This window comes from Muntiacus reevesi, chromosome 2, assembly GCF_963930625.1.
Source record: "Muntiacus reevesi chromosome 2, mMunRee1.1, whole genome shotgun sequence".
Lineage (NCBI taxonomy): Eukaryota > Metazoa > Chordata > Mammalia > Artiodactyla > Cervidae > Muntiacus > Muntiacus reevesi.
Genome location: NC_089250.1, coordinates 47,906,073 through 47,919,329, shown reverse-complemented (window position 1 = coordinate 47,919,329; position 13,257 = coordinate 47,906,073). Strand labels below are relative to the sequence as shown.

At 44.8% G+C, this 13,257-nt stretch overlaps 1 protein-coding gene across 1 annotated transcript; it reads right to left on the bottom strand.

The window, feature by feature from the left end:
- Nucleotides 1–746: 746 nt before the first annotated feature.
- BMP2 (bone morphogenetic protein 2) lies at nucleotides 747–12,925 on the bottom strand. The gene is made up of 3 exons (XM_065921479.1): nucleotides 11,760–12,925; nucleotides 10,272–10,621; nucleotides 747–2,835 (listed from the first exon to the last, which is right to left on the bottom strand). The coding sequence occupies exons 2-3, from the start codon at nucleotides 10,612–10,614 to the stop codon at nucleotides 1,991–1,993; spliced, it is 1,188 nt and encodes a 395-aa protein (XP_065777551.1). The 5' UTR covers nucleotides 10,615–10,621; nucleotides 11,760–12,925; the 3' UTR covers nucleotides 747–1,990.
- Between the last annotated feature and the right edge of the window lie 332 nt (nucleotides 12,926–13,257).

Here is a 13,257-nt window from a genome sequence, read left to right as displayed (position 1 = left end):
CAAAAGAGTAGGACATGACTTAGGGGCTAAACAACAACAAAAACACTACTTTTCTTTAAAAAAAAAAAAAAATCTGCCTGCATAATCTCAAAACACAGGGTCAAACCTATCATACCCAAAACATCATCCAAAATGTAACATGCTCATCACAGGTTAATTCCTGGGAAGAATCTGATGATGACAAGTGTTCCTTTACTAACATACTCTTTTGTTTGGCCAATTCCAAGGCAGGGCTAGGAAAGGAAATTAGAATAAGACCTGACCAATCACAGTAGGACCAGAGGTGACACAAAGTCCTAGAAAATTGACCTTAAAATACTTCAAGTAAAATTATGGGGTGTTGTGGGACCCTTGGCCATATAAGCATACCCACCCAACCCTTCCTTGGGTCTAATTTCAATCCAGAACACAGAAGCCCTGTCCCTTGTAAGTGTTCATTCTGAGTGGCCTAATTTGACTTCATTCTGCTTGGGCTTCAGTCCAGTTGGCAGATGACCCTGTAGAAGCTGATCTTAGACACTTTCTCTTTCTAATTTTTTGGCACCATTGCCTCAGTTGCATGGAATATCACCTCTGAAACTTTATCTTGGGTTCCCCAGGTTTTGTCTATTTTGTAGCTTTGGTTTTCTCTTTAATAATCCTGCTCCAAAGAAGTGTATGTGCAATACTAAAGCATTGATCAATTCCTAAGAATGAGCCAATGACTTGCTTGCAAATTTCCAACAGCTCCTTGCCTTCTTCCTCCCTCCCTCCAAAATGAGTAGCCTCAGAAGCAAAAGTGTAAGCAAATGTAAGGTAACTTTGTGAACACTGTACAAATGCACCATTTTTTCTTGCAAGTTGGTCTTTATAGAATGAAATGAAAGAACTTTGATATTTATTATCTGAAATAGGTTTAACATTTGGAGAAATGTGTTTAAACACATAACCTTGGAAAGAGAAACAAGCTGATAGAACAGAGAACTGGGGTAGGCAGAAAACAATTTTGCTATGTGGGGGGCAAAGTTAGAAAATTGAGTCCTTCTGAGCATAAAGAGCTCCCGGTGAGGTAAAAGTGAAATACAAATTGATTTCCAACTCTTCATGAGGGCCACTAGATATCAATTTTAAATATACATGATCACGATATCAATAATGAAGAAATCTTATATTTTATTTAATACTTTGGCCAGTCCAGCTCCTTTGAAGGGGTCACTAGTTTAGGAAAGAACAACAAACCATCATTCACTTTCCTGCAGGTTCATCGTTTTCCTAATTATTTCTATTGGTCTTGCTTTACTCTTTCTGCAAATTAAGGGTTAGGGGAAGGGCTTCTATATTAGATCAGTAATGTCTGGTTCTTATCCAAATATTCCACCTAATAAGGATGTAAATTCTCACGGACTGGACAACCACTCTGCAACATTCCTGAGAACTGAATAATATAATAATCTTGAAAGTCAGCAGAGTGGATTATCCACTTTTTTTTTTTTCCTGGACTTGAACTTGTGACCTTAACAGTAGCACTGCAAAAAAAAAGCAAATGTGCTAAGCACTTTGCCAGAGTAACCTTCCATGTAGACTTTTCATCTTAAATACACACAACTGAAAACAACTACAATTTTTGGAAAATTATGTACAAACCCAATACTTCCTTTGATTACATATAAATACAAATTAGCTATTTTTCCTAAAAAGTGGTTATAATAGTAAATAAATACAAAATAAATCTGACCATTATACTTCATGTGCTGGGGGCTGAACCCATATAAAATGTACAACTAAATACATTTTAAAATCTTTAAGGAATAATTCTCTGATTAAAATATTTGTTTTCCCAACTTCTTTTCGTAGATATAAATATATTTTCAAAATAGCTGTTTTTTTTTTTTTCCTCCATTCCATTCCATAAATAAAGTCTTCATTGGGAAATATTAAAGTGTCAACTTGATTTTTTTTTTTTGCTGTTTTTCTAAAATATATATATATATATTTATTTTATTTTGCTGTGCTAGCGACACCCACAACCCTCGACAACCATGTCCTGATAGTTCTTTAACACCACCTTCTCATTCTCATCAAGGTAGAGCATGGAGATGGCGCTGAGTTCTGTTGGGACACAGCATGCCTTGGGAATCTTAGAGTTAACTGAGTTGACCAGAGTTTGGACAATGGCATGATTCGTGGAGTTCAGGTGATCGGCCAGGGGAAAAGGGCACTCCCCGTGGCAGTAAAAGGCATGATACCCCGGCGGGGCAACGATCCAGTCATTCCACCCCACATCACTGAAGTCCACATATAAAGGGTGTCTCTTACAGCTGGACTTGAGGCGTTTCCGCTGTTTATGTTTTGCTTGCCGCTTTTCTCTTCTGTGGAGTGGGTGTCCTTTCCCATCGTGGCCAAAAGTGACAAGCAAGGGCCTTATCTGTGACCAGCTGTGCTCATCCTGGTGCAAAGACCTGCTAATCCGCACATGCCTCTTGGAGGCCCCATGGCTGTCCTCTGGGTGGGCTACCTCCACCACGAACCCGTGGTTGGCGAGCCCCTGGGCGGTCCACCTCATGACGGCGGGGGTGACATCGAAGCTCTCCCACCTACTGGCATTCTGAGTCACCAACCTGGTGTCCAAAAGTCTGGTCACAGGGAACTTGGAGTTAGCTGTGGCAGGTTTTATAATTTCATAAATATTAATTCGGTGATGGAAACTGCTATTGTTTTCCAAAGCTTCGGGCATATGTTTCCGAAAGACCTGAAGTTCTGCTGAGGTGATAAACTCCTCAGTGGGGATAGAAGTTAAATTAAAGAAGAATCGCCGGGTTGTTTTCCCACTCATTTCCGGCAGTTCTTCCAAAGATTCTAATTTGATATGGAAAAGTGGAAAAAAAGAAAAATTGTTCAGTAAGGCAAGTAAGACAGTCTGATTGTATATAAGGATTTATAAACATCACTTCAGGGTTTGATTCAACCCATGTAAAGTCTGCAACCAGAAAACTACAATTTCCCCTTTAGATAAAGAAACTATCCTCCCTTTTCCATACATTTATGTCAATATACACACCATGAAACAAAATTTCACAATTTGTCATTTTTTTTAAATCTCATATGTGAATACTGCTTCCAGGTGGCTATAATAATGGGGGGAATGGTGAAGCATTTCTTTGGAATTCACAGACTTTAGGGCAAAAAAAAAAAGTCAGCACTGTAGTTAGTAGAGGCCTAATGAGTGAGGATTTGAGGAAATTATTGCATTTCTTAAAAAGAAAAAGGCTTTAATGTCAATCCCTTAAGCGGTATTCTAAAACATTACTCTGCAATTTAGATGATTTACAAATCTCGATATACAGATTTCAGTTTCCTAATTAAAGACTCTGAAACTCAACATCAACGATGACATTTTGCAAAGTACACCCTACTATTTTACTCAAAAGTCCAGAAACAAAGGCATTTACAAGGGATCTGCTTCTTTGGAAACGTAAGGGTGGAACTAGGACACTATTGTAATTAAGGCTGGACAATTTCAAGAGAAGTTAACTTGCCAACTTTGTCTGTTCTCTCACCTCCTTATGACCTCAAAAATAAAAATCTCATTTCAGATGCTTTTGGGGAAAAAATAATTCTCTTCTATTTATAATTCCTTTATCTTAAAAACAAACAAACAATATATATATACACACCTAATAATAGGCTACAGGATACAGACAAACCCCCTGCTAAATCTATGAAAATCTACAGAAACGCCATTATGATATTCATGATGTAAGAGATAATCTAAGTACAGAATAATCATTTTGTATCTATTATCATTATTTTAAAATAGTCATTTAAGTGGGTTATATGTAGAAAATTCTTCCTGATTTAAAATTTTAGAATTTCAATTTTAAGTACTGCTTTTTGAACAAACAATATAACATAGCACCTTGAATGTTTAGTCTGCAATTCATAAAAAGTACCCATTATTATTAAATTAATAGTGAAAGCACTGGAATTTTGAGATATTTGGGTTTACTTTCATCTAGCTTTACCACATCCTGTCATTTCACTGTCAACAAATTTTACCTGCTTCATTCAGGATCCAACCTGAGTGCCAGCAAAATCAATTTAGCCACAGTTCCATGTCATCACCATAAGAGGAAATCATTTTTCATTAATTTTATGGTTGTTATTTCTCCTAAACCAAATAGCTATTCATTGTTCACAAAATCTAGATATCTTAGCAAAGGATAATCAGATCATTCACTCAAAGGTTCTACCTTATAAACTCTCATCATCAAAGCAACAGTCATTACTGCAAGCTAAGGTCAACAGGGGTGGTTTACACTAAACTATGGAGGAATGCTTTAATGGGATGCTTGGAAACTTTAACCTTCATGCAAATCACCTAGGACAACTTAACTCTTCAAATGTAGATTCTGATTCTACCGGTGAATCTGGGGTGGGGCCTGAGGTTCAGTATTTCCAGCAGCTCCCAGGTGAGGGAATGCTGGAAGCTGGGGAATTGCCCTTTGAACCTAAAGGTTTTAAAGAATGCTTTTCATGTTCAAGTATAATTGCCAGAAACAAAGTGCCTTTTTTGTTAAATAATATAAAGATGAACAGAAGAACCATTAGTGTCGGCCAAGGAGTAAGAGCTGAAGACATGGATGAGTAGATCTAAAGCTCCTTTCCTTAGACACGGACTAACCCACACCAAAGGGCTATCTTTGGGAGAGCTCTAAAATCTGCTGCCTGGCTAATGGTACTTCAGACCAGGCACTATTTTAAAATAACCCTCCCACCAATCAACCTGAGCCCTCCTTCAATATCAAGGATTGTGTTTACCCCCTGCAATTCAGGAGCCCTCTGATGTTTCCACTTTCAGCAGAGAAGCTACCAGAGAAAACAGAAGTGATGTAAAAATCAGCAGCGTCCTCCAGACACAATGACCCAAAGCCAGACCTGGCCCCAAGCAACTGACTTGGCTGATCTCAGAACACATATGAGTTTCTTGCTCTTCTTAAATAGGGGAAGGAAAGTCACATTATCTGGGGCCTTTGTGGAACAGCTGTATTGACAAACAAGCCCAGAGAAATATCACACACAGCCAGGAAGAAGATGAACAATCTCTCAGGTAAGCATGAGAAACGAGTAAATGAAGCAAGGAGGATGGGTATAAAAGAGGCATTAAATAGAACAATAATGAATGTATGCTCAGTCGTATCCAACTCTTCGCATCCCCATGAACTGTAGTCCACCAAGCTCCTCTGACCATGGGATTCCCCAGATGAGAATACTGGAGTGGATTGCCATTTCCTCCTCCAGGGGGACCTTCCCAATCAAGGGATCCAACTGGTGTCTCCTGCATTGGCAGGCAGATTCTTTACCTTGAGCCACCTGGGAAGCCCAAATAGAACAATAACCCTCCAAAAGACCAATGTATTACTGAATTATATAAAACTCCCACAATTCAACTGGATATAGCCTATTAAAAGGCAGTATCAGGTGCTCCAAAATCTCATTGGAGGTATTAATAAGTGGCAAAAGAAGGCTCACTTAGCAAAGGAAAAAACTTACACTATTAAATATTAACTAGTAATGTGAAGATCTTTCTCCAGTTTTGTAGCTTCATCTCAGTTAACCTAATCCCTACTGGACCACTATCCCTTCTTAATTCAAAGGCCTCTACGACAAGACCCCTGATTGCAGACTCTGGTCACAGAGATACATCAGAAGGTCTCAGGAATCCCCAAACCCAGGAAAACTGACCAAAGTTAGCATACCCTCTCCTTTGACCTGCAAGGGAACATGAATTTTTTCTAGAAGGTAGAAAAAAATCGGAACTTTTTGAAATGAAGTAAAGAAGTTACAAATCACATCAAGCCTGGGGATTCTGAAAATAACGGGGCACTTACCTAAGTAGGTAATGTACATTTCTCTGAGGTATATGTAAATAATCTTTATTGAATAAGCTGCACTTGCCAAGGGATCTGAGGATTCCAAACTATTTTAGATGTGGGTCCCTGAACTTCTAAGTTCTTAATCAAATAAACAGAGCTATGGCTGCAAAAATGTGGAAAAGTAAGGAAAAATAAGGTAAAAATGACATTCAACCTCTCTCCCAAAAGCAAAGTTCTAACTCAATCATCTACACTGTCAATTATTCATCTATATCAAAATAATCCAAAGATAAGGCTGAATTCCCACAGCTAGCCTAGGCTCATTTTGACTTCCTCTTCCCTAGACCAGGGAATTACCAGGGTAATATGAATTACTTTATGACAGATCAATTAGAAACTGTTACTGGCTCCATTTTGGAAATGAAATAAGTGGAACTCAGAGAGGTTATGTGACTTTCCTAAGGTCACAGTGCATAGCTATGCAGTTGAGCCTACTGCAGGCCCCAGGTTTCTGGCCACTAGATGGCACCATCTAACATGGGGGAGGAGTCAAAAACAAGTAAAAGTCAAAACCAACAGAGGCAGATTTATATTTAATACAAATGTATCTGTAGGGTGAGTTCTGTCCCAGTTAAAGGAATAGAAAATGATGGAGGAAGCAGACAGGACTAAATAAGCAGAAAAGTAAAGTGGCAGGCACTGGGACATGCAGATCTTGTTTGGAACCACTGATATTCTGTGGCTGTTTTTTTCTCCTACAGTATGATAAGTTTTAGCAAAAAGTGAGTTGTCATTACGTTTTGAGAATTTTGCAACAATCTTTGAATAAAAAATGTTCATTAAGAAAACAACAATGAAAACCTGCAAATGTTCTAGCTAGTCAGTAAGGTTGGAAAGTATTGCCCTGAAATAAAATGAAAGTAATGGAGAATAAAAGATAATCATGTCCAAAATGTAAAATAATGATTAGAGAATACACACACACACACACACACACACACACACACACACACACACACACACACATATAGAGAGAGAGAGAGGGAGGGAGGGAGAAAATTAATGCATTGAGGAGAAAAATAAGATTAAATACAAAAGGTTCAAATGAATCAGTTAAAAATTAAAGACAACAAAGGAGATGGCAGCTAAAAGAGAGAACATGGTCACATTCACTAACTCTGATGTGGCCTCTGCACACCCTTAACTCCAACACCTGTGGAATGATCCAGGGTCCTCTTATTATAAGTTGCCTACCTGGTGAAAGATACAAAAGGCCAAGTCTTTAAAAATAAGACAAAATAGCTCAATGAGGAGGGATCAACAGGGAACAGAGAGGAGTCACTAAAAAAGCAGCAGCATGTAAAACATTAGTACAAGAACTCTCTGGGCACCAAAGGCTCCATCTATGAGCATTTCCCAACAGAATGCCTGTTCCACATGGGGGTGGGGGGGGGCTTTCCTATTCACGCTGAAATACCTGGGGACACCTGGGAAGCATCCCCAGGTGAACACTGGTTTGGTGAGTATATGTGTCCAAATCCTTTGGTTGTACTGGGAATCTGTGTTCAAACTGGGAATCAGTGTTTAACTGGGAATCCCAGTGTTGTACTGGGAATCAGTGTTCCTTCACAGGGCAGTAGTTGTTTCCTGAATTTTCCTTTTAATTGGGTATTTTCATGAAAATTACTTTTGTAGAAAAAAGGCTAATGTTTAACTCAAAGTTTTAGCCATAGGGCAAATAATTCAGTTATTTCAGGCAAAAAGAGAACTGTGTCCTTCAGAGTCTGGAGAGCAAGCATGTGGTCCTTCCATATTCCAATCTGACAGGAAAGAATAAAGATTTTTTGCAGGGCCAAAGAAGTCAACCAGTTTCAATGTGCTTTTAACTATAAGCAAAGCACAGAACATTTTCCAGTTAAAAGAAGTGATTTTTTATCCTCAGTGGCAGTTCTGAAAGGCCTATGAGGCTGAAGTACTTTTTAACAACTTTGAAAGAAGAAAATGTTTTGCAGTACTTGGGCTCTCCCAAATAAAAGCCACTGTAGAAAGTACTAAAGAAAGTTTAATAGGAGAAATGACAACTGATCATTTCTGTGACTGAGCACCTACGAAGTGGATCCATTATCTTCTCACACTGGCTGAAAGAATGCCACCATGATATTTCTTGTCTTGTATTTCACCAAATCACCTAGATCCTGCCCACAAATAAAACTAACAGGTAATTCTTGTAATCAGATTCTTTGATCCTTTAATAAATAAACACCTATGAAGACTCTAGGAACCAAATTCTGCTCTTAAACCCTAAGCCTTAATCACATGATTTATTAAAAGATTTTTTTTTAGTGTTATGCATGGATGTTTTATAAACAAAAATATTTACAAAAACCAAATTCTGGGCTATATAAAAATGAACTGGTCTTCAAAAGAAGGGCAACTTGTAGCATACTGATTATATGCTAGTCATAACAAGAAAAGAAATGGGTTTGTTGAAATTTGGGGCAAACATTACATAGCTTTTTCCTATCATCTAATTGCATTAAAATCTGAAGTTATTACAAATTGATTTTAAGCAATTTGGTAACTTCTGTACTATTTGGCACATAACACTTAACATGTTTAAAGACATAAATTCTGACTTATAAGCTCAAGTATGCTATTTAAGTTAAAACAATGCACTATATTAAGTTTGCCTGTTTAGATTTGGTCAAGGCACTTCAAGAGGAAGGAGTAATATGGAGACTTCACTGATGGGATCATCACGCAACTGAGTATTTTTAGGTGTCAAATGTTTTAAATGATCTATCTTCCTTTTAAGTTCCAAGAGACACACAGTACCTTCTTGGCCTTAAAAATAAAGAATGATTTCCTTGCTATATCTCCAGGAGAGGTAGCCAAAATAGCAATTTGTATTACTTTTCTATCCAGAAAAACAAATCTAATCAGCATCAGTTGGGAATGGTGAGCTGGATCTATAATCACTCCAAGGTGGTGATGATAGAATGTACATGAACAAAAATATTTCTACATGACAACAGACAACTTGTGCTTTCAGTAGATGAAACCTGAAGGAGTAATATGAGATCTTTCTTCCTTCCAAACCTAATTTCTGCTAGCAGAGAGCACCTCACTTAGAAACGTGCTGAAAAATGAACTGATTATCAATTCAATGTCCCCTTCATTAGGTATACCTGCCTTGATGAAGTAATGTAGCCTGCCTTTACAACCCCTTCCCACTATCAACTGCTGTTCTCACAGTGTAAGTCTTCCACACTGGGAGAAAATGCCTGCCTGTGACACTACTGATTTGCTTATACCAGAACACAGATTTCCACTTGAAACCGACCACCTTGGCAGGGCAAGGTAAGAAAAAGGGAACTATATCCTAGTTCTCCAATATTCTACAAGTGGCTGCTCTGTGATATACAACTTTGGATCCTCCTCTAGAACTTGAAGGAACCTGGGCTCTGTTTAGAATGTGTTAAGCCAAAGGAGTATTTAAAAGTGTAAAAAAAAAAGAATTGCAGTGGAACGTATTTTTGAGTAATTGCCCTAAGAACTTGGGTACAACAGATCTCAAAAGTTGCTCTAAGACATTTCAAATCCACTAAATGCCTTTCTGATGAAACAAGCAGAAATACCCTACCTTAGAAAAACCACATCCATATCATAAAAGAAAAAAAAAAAATTCACATTTCAATGCACTAAAAGGAAAACAAGCAGCTAGCTGCTGCAAAAGCTTTCATCTGAAGGCTAGCCTTGTCTCTGTTAGGAAGTTCATCTCAGATTTAAGCAGAAGACAAGAAAGTCATTGTGGAAACAGTAAGATTGATTGGGGAATTGATCTCCCACGAGGATTAGATAGGGATTTGAAATCTTCCAAACCAGGCCCAGATCTACTGTAAATTAGAAAGACTTTGGGGCCCTGGGCTTTGATTTTTCAATGCTATCTCTGAAAATTCTGCCCGTGGCGCTGTCATGCCTGAAACCCTGGCTTAAGCAAGAGAAGCAGATTTATAGAGCAAAGGCTTCCAAACAGACATGGAGAGATCCCAATCAGCCCCCCTCCTTCTCATTCTTCTCCTAAGGAATTCTTACACGTTTCGCAGTCTAGGGGCATGCCTTTTGCCCTCATCTTCCCCATCATTTGATTTCTCTCCAGTTCCTGGAGGAGGAGTCGTTCTTCTGGCTCCAAGCCAGGAAAAGAGTGCCGATTTACCGAAAGGGAATCCCTGGGTCTCCCGCCACACAGGCAGTGCGTGAAAGCCAGGTTCGGAGAGGTTCTTACAAACAGGGAAATGTCTGCAGCGCCCGGGCCAAGCTGCCCTGCCAGGGATGCCTGCAGTCTGCCCACGGCGGGGCGCTTTGCCGGACGACTCCCCGCCCCCGTCTCCGCCCCCAAGCTCCGGCCCCGCGCCTCACCTTCGTGGTGGAAGCTGCGCACGGTGTTGGCGAGGCTGGCTGCCCTCTCCAGCCGGTGGTCCGGGGCGGGCGCACCGGGCTGGCCCGAGTGCTGGCGATACAAGTCCAGCATGTAGGGGGGCACCACGGCGTCCCTGCTGGGGGTGGGTCTCTGCTTCAGGCCGAACATGCTGAGCAGCCGCAACTCGAACTCGCTCAGGACGTCGTCCGAAGGCTGGGATGAGGAGCGGCCAGCAGACGCCGCGAACTTCCTCCGGCCCAGCTCGGGAATGAGGCCGGCCGCGCCGCCCAGGAGGACCTGGGGAAGCAGCAACGCTAGAAGACAGCGGGTCCCGGCCACCATGGTCGACCTGCGGACAGGGCCGACATTAGTCACGGAGTTTCCCGCCCAGTCCTCACCCCTTCCGCCCCCGCGGGCTCCCGCTTCGTCCATTTGCCGCCTCCTCCAGGGTGCCCACCTGGCTGACAACACTCGCGGGGATACTGCAGAGGAGCTGAAGCTCAAACGTTTGGGAGAATGGAAGAATACCTAGTTCCTGCGCCAGATGGCTTTTTCCCGCTCCCATCCCATTCTCAACCCGTCAAGATTTGCCCCCCACCCCACCCCGCGTCAGTGACTGTCACTTTTTTTTTTTTTCCTGTGACACTCACGCTGACAGCTGGGAAAACCACCGCTTAGCCTCACATTTCTCCGTCCCCTAACCTAACCCAAACACACAGCGCTCACTTGCATATCAACACACACAAATGGTGCATGTGACTGCCTTACAGGCACTATATAGAACTTCCCGATACACACAGGGTCTGTAACTTCCAGAGCGAATAAACTCAAGGACACAACTTCCGAAATCACTCGCAACCTATGACCCGAACCTAACCTCAGAAGTGTCAGGGCATTCCACTCCACTCCCCACCCCCACCCCCGCCCCCTCCTATGCAGTAAATATACACAGGTATCTTCCTATTAGGTAGATGGCTAGTTATCTATTAATTCACGTGTCAGTTCAAGGCGGCACGAAATAACTGCCCCCCTTGCATTCATGGTAAAAAAAAAAAAACAGGGAGAATCCCAACTTATGATATTTTCCTAAATGGGACGCGGCTCTGAGTAGAGAGAGCAGTTCTCCGGGAGAAACTTGAAATTAAAACGGATCGCCACGGCAGGACGTACAGGTTGGCAGCTAACGGGTGAAATCCACGGGCCACCCTCTAGAAGGGACTTTTTTAACTTAAAAAAAAAAATCATCCAAGTGTTAACAGCCCTAATAAAATCCCGAAGAAGGAGAGGGAGGAGGGGCGGAAGAGTGCGAGCCAGGAGGGCAAAGCCTAAGGTCGCCAGGGGCGGTAGGATGTGGGTATCCCCTCAGCGGCTCGGCTGCACGTGGACCTGTTCTGTTTACGTCCCGCCAGGCCTGGCCCCGGGAGGGGCTCAGCTGCTGTGGCTGCCGGAGACCCGCGCCCACCCCCAGCCCCGGCCCACGTTGTCACCTTTAGGAGACCGCAGACTGTCTAAGAAGCACGCGGGGACACGTCCATTGAAAGAGCCTCCACATGGAAAAAGCTCTGGCTGAAGGACCTGGCGCGGGGACCGGGTTCCTTTCCTTCTCCTCTTCCTTCTCCCGGGTGCCGGCCAGGCAGTCCCTCCCAGCACGCAGGGAACGGCGTCTCGGGTCGGGCCCGGCGGAGAAGTGGCAGGGGCGGCGGGGTTCGCAGGCGGTGAGGCTGGTCCGCTGGGGCAGAGGCACCCGGGCGAAGTGGAGAGCGCAAGTTATTCTCCCTGCAAGTTCAAGAAGTCTCCAGCCAAGTGCTGACACACAACAGCGGGCAGGGGGAGGAGTGCAGAGCAGGGAAGGGAAGGGAGAAAGGAAAAGCTGGTGCTGTCGTCGTCCTTAGGAACCAGCGCCCGCGGGACGCGTGGCCCCGCGCGGGGCCGGCTCCGGGACTCTGGGGGCGAGGGTTGGGCGCTCGGCGCTAGCTCCGCCACGGCCCATGGCTTGGGCCAGCCATCCTGGGCGACGCCGGGTCCGGGGAAGGGCGCAGCGGCGATCTCCGTGCCGGGCGAGTTGCCCCCCCGCATCACTCTGCCTTCCTCCAGCGCACCCCCATTAGCGCTAGCCAGTTGAAACCACCGCGGCTCCGGCGCTCCGGCGTCCTCGGGCACATTCTCCGGCGAGTCGAGCCGAGTATCGGGCCGCCGAGGCGGGTGGCCGCACTCTTCCCTCGGTCTCCTCGCCCCCAGGCCAAGCCACTGCACCCTTTGTGGCCAGCCTGGGGTCCTATCACACTTCGGTCGGCGCGTTCCAGGTCCCCGAGCTCCGGTGGGAGGTGATCGGCATCGCGGCGCTCGGGCTCAGCGCGCCGGTCTTCGGCTCCGGCGCGGCCCGGTCAGCCGAGGCCACGGCGCAGCGGCGCGCACTGCCGGGCGCTCTAACCAGAGCGGGGTCTGCGGGCGCGGGTGCCTCTGAGTCCCCAGTAATCCGCGAGGCGCTCGCCCCGAGGTAGTTCGGTGGGCGGCGGAGCCTACGGCGGCTGATGTCTGGCGGCAGCTGCCAATCCCGGGCAGGGTGTGGGAAGCAGAGCGGCGGGCGCAGCGCGAGCCGGGCGCAGCGCGGCGCGGCGGGGCGAGGACTCTGGCGGCGACGGCGGCGGTGGCGGCGCCGTGGCGCGGCGCTCGCGGCTTTTAAAGGGGACGCCGCCTGCCGTCTCCCTCCCGGCCCAGGCCGAACACCCTCCCCCTCGGTGGCGCGGCTCGCCGGGGATCCCCGAGCGGGCGGGAGCAGTGTGCAGGGGTGTGGACGGCCAGCCGGGGCAGCCGGGGCAGCCGCGGTGGGGTGGGGCCGAGGGCGGGGACCCGCGGCCGCCGGGGGGGCGCTCGTGCCTCCAGCCCCTGCCCTCAAAGGGGAGATCCGTCGGAGCGCCTGGCCCTGGCTGGGACTCCCAGGACGAAATTCCGACGAATGCCAGGTCGGGCCTTATTTCCCCTCCT

Coding starts and splice junctions, on each gene's coding strand:
- BMP2 (XM_065921479.1), bottom strand. CDS start 10,614: ATGGTGGCCGGGACCCGCTGTCTTCTAGCGTTGCTGCTTCCCCAGGTC. Junction 2,836..10,271: donor GCGCAGCTTCCACCACGAAG/GTGAGGCGCGGG, acceptor ATATCAAATTAG/AATCTTTGGAAGAACTGCCG.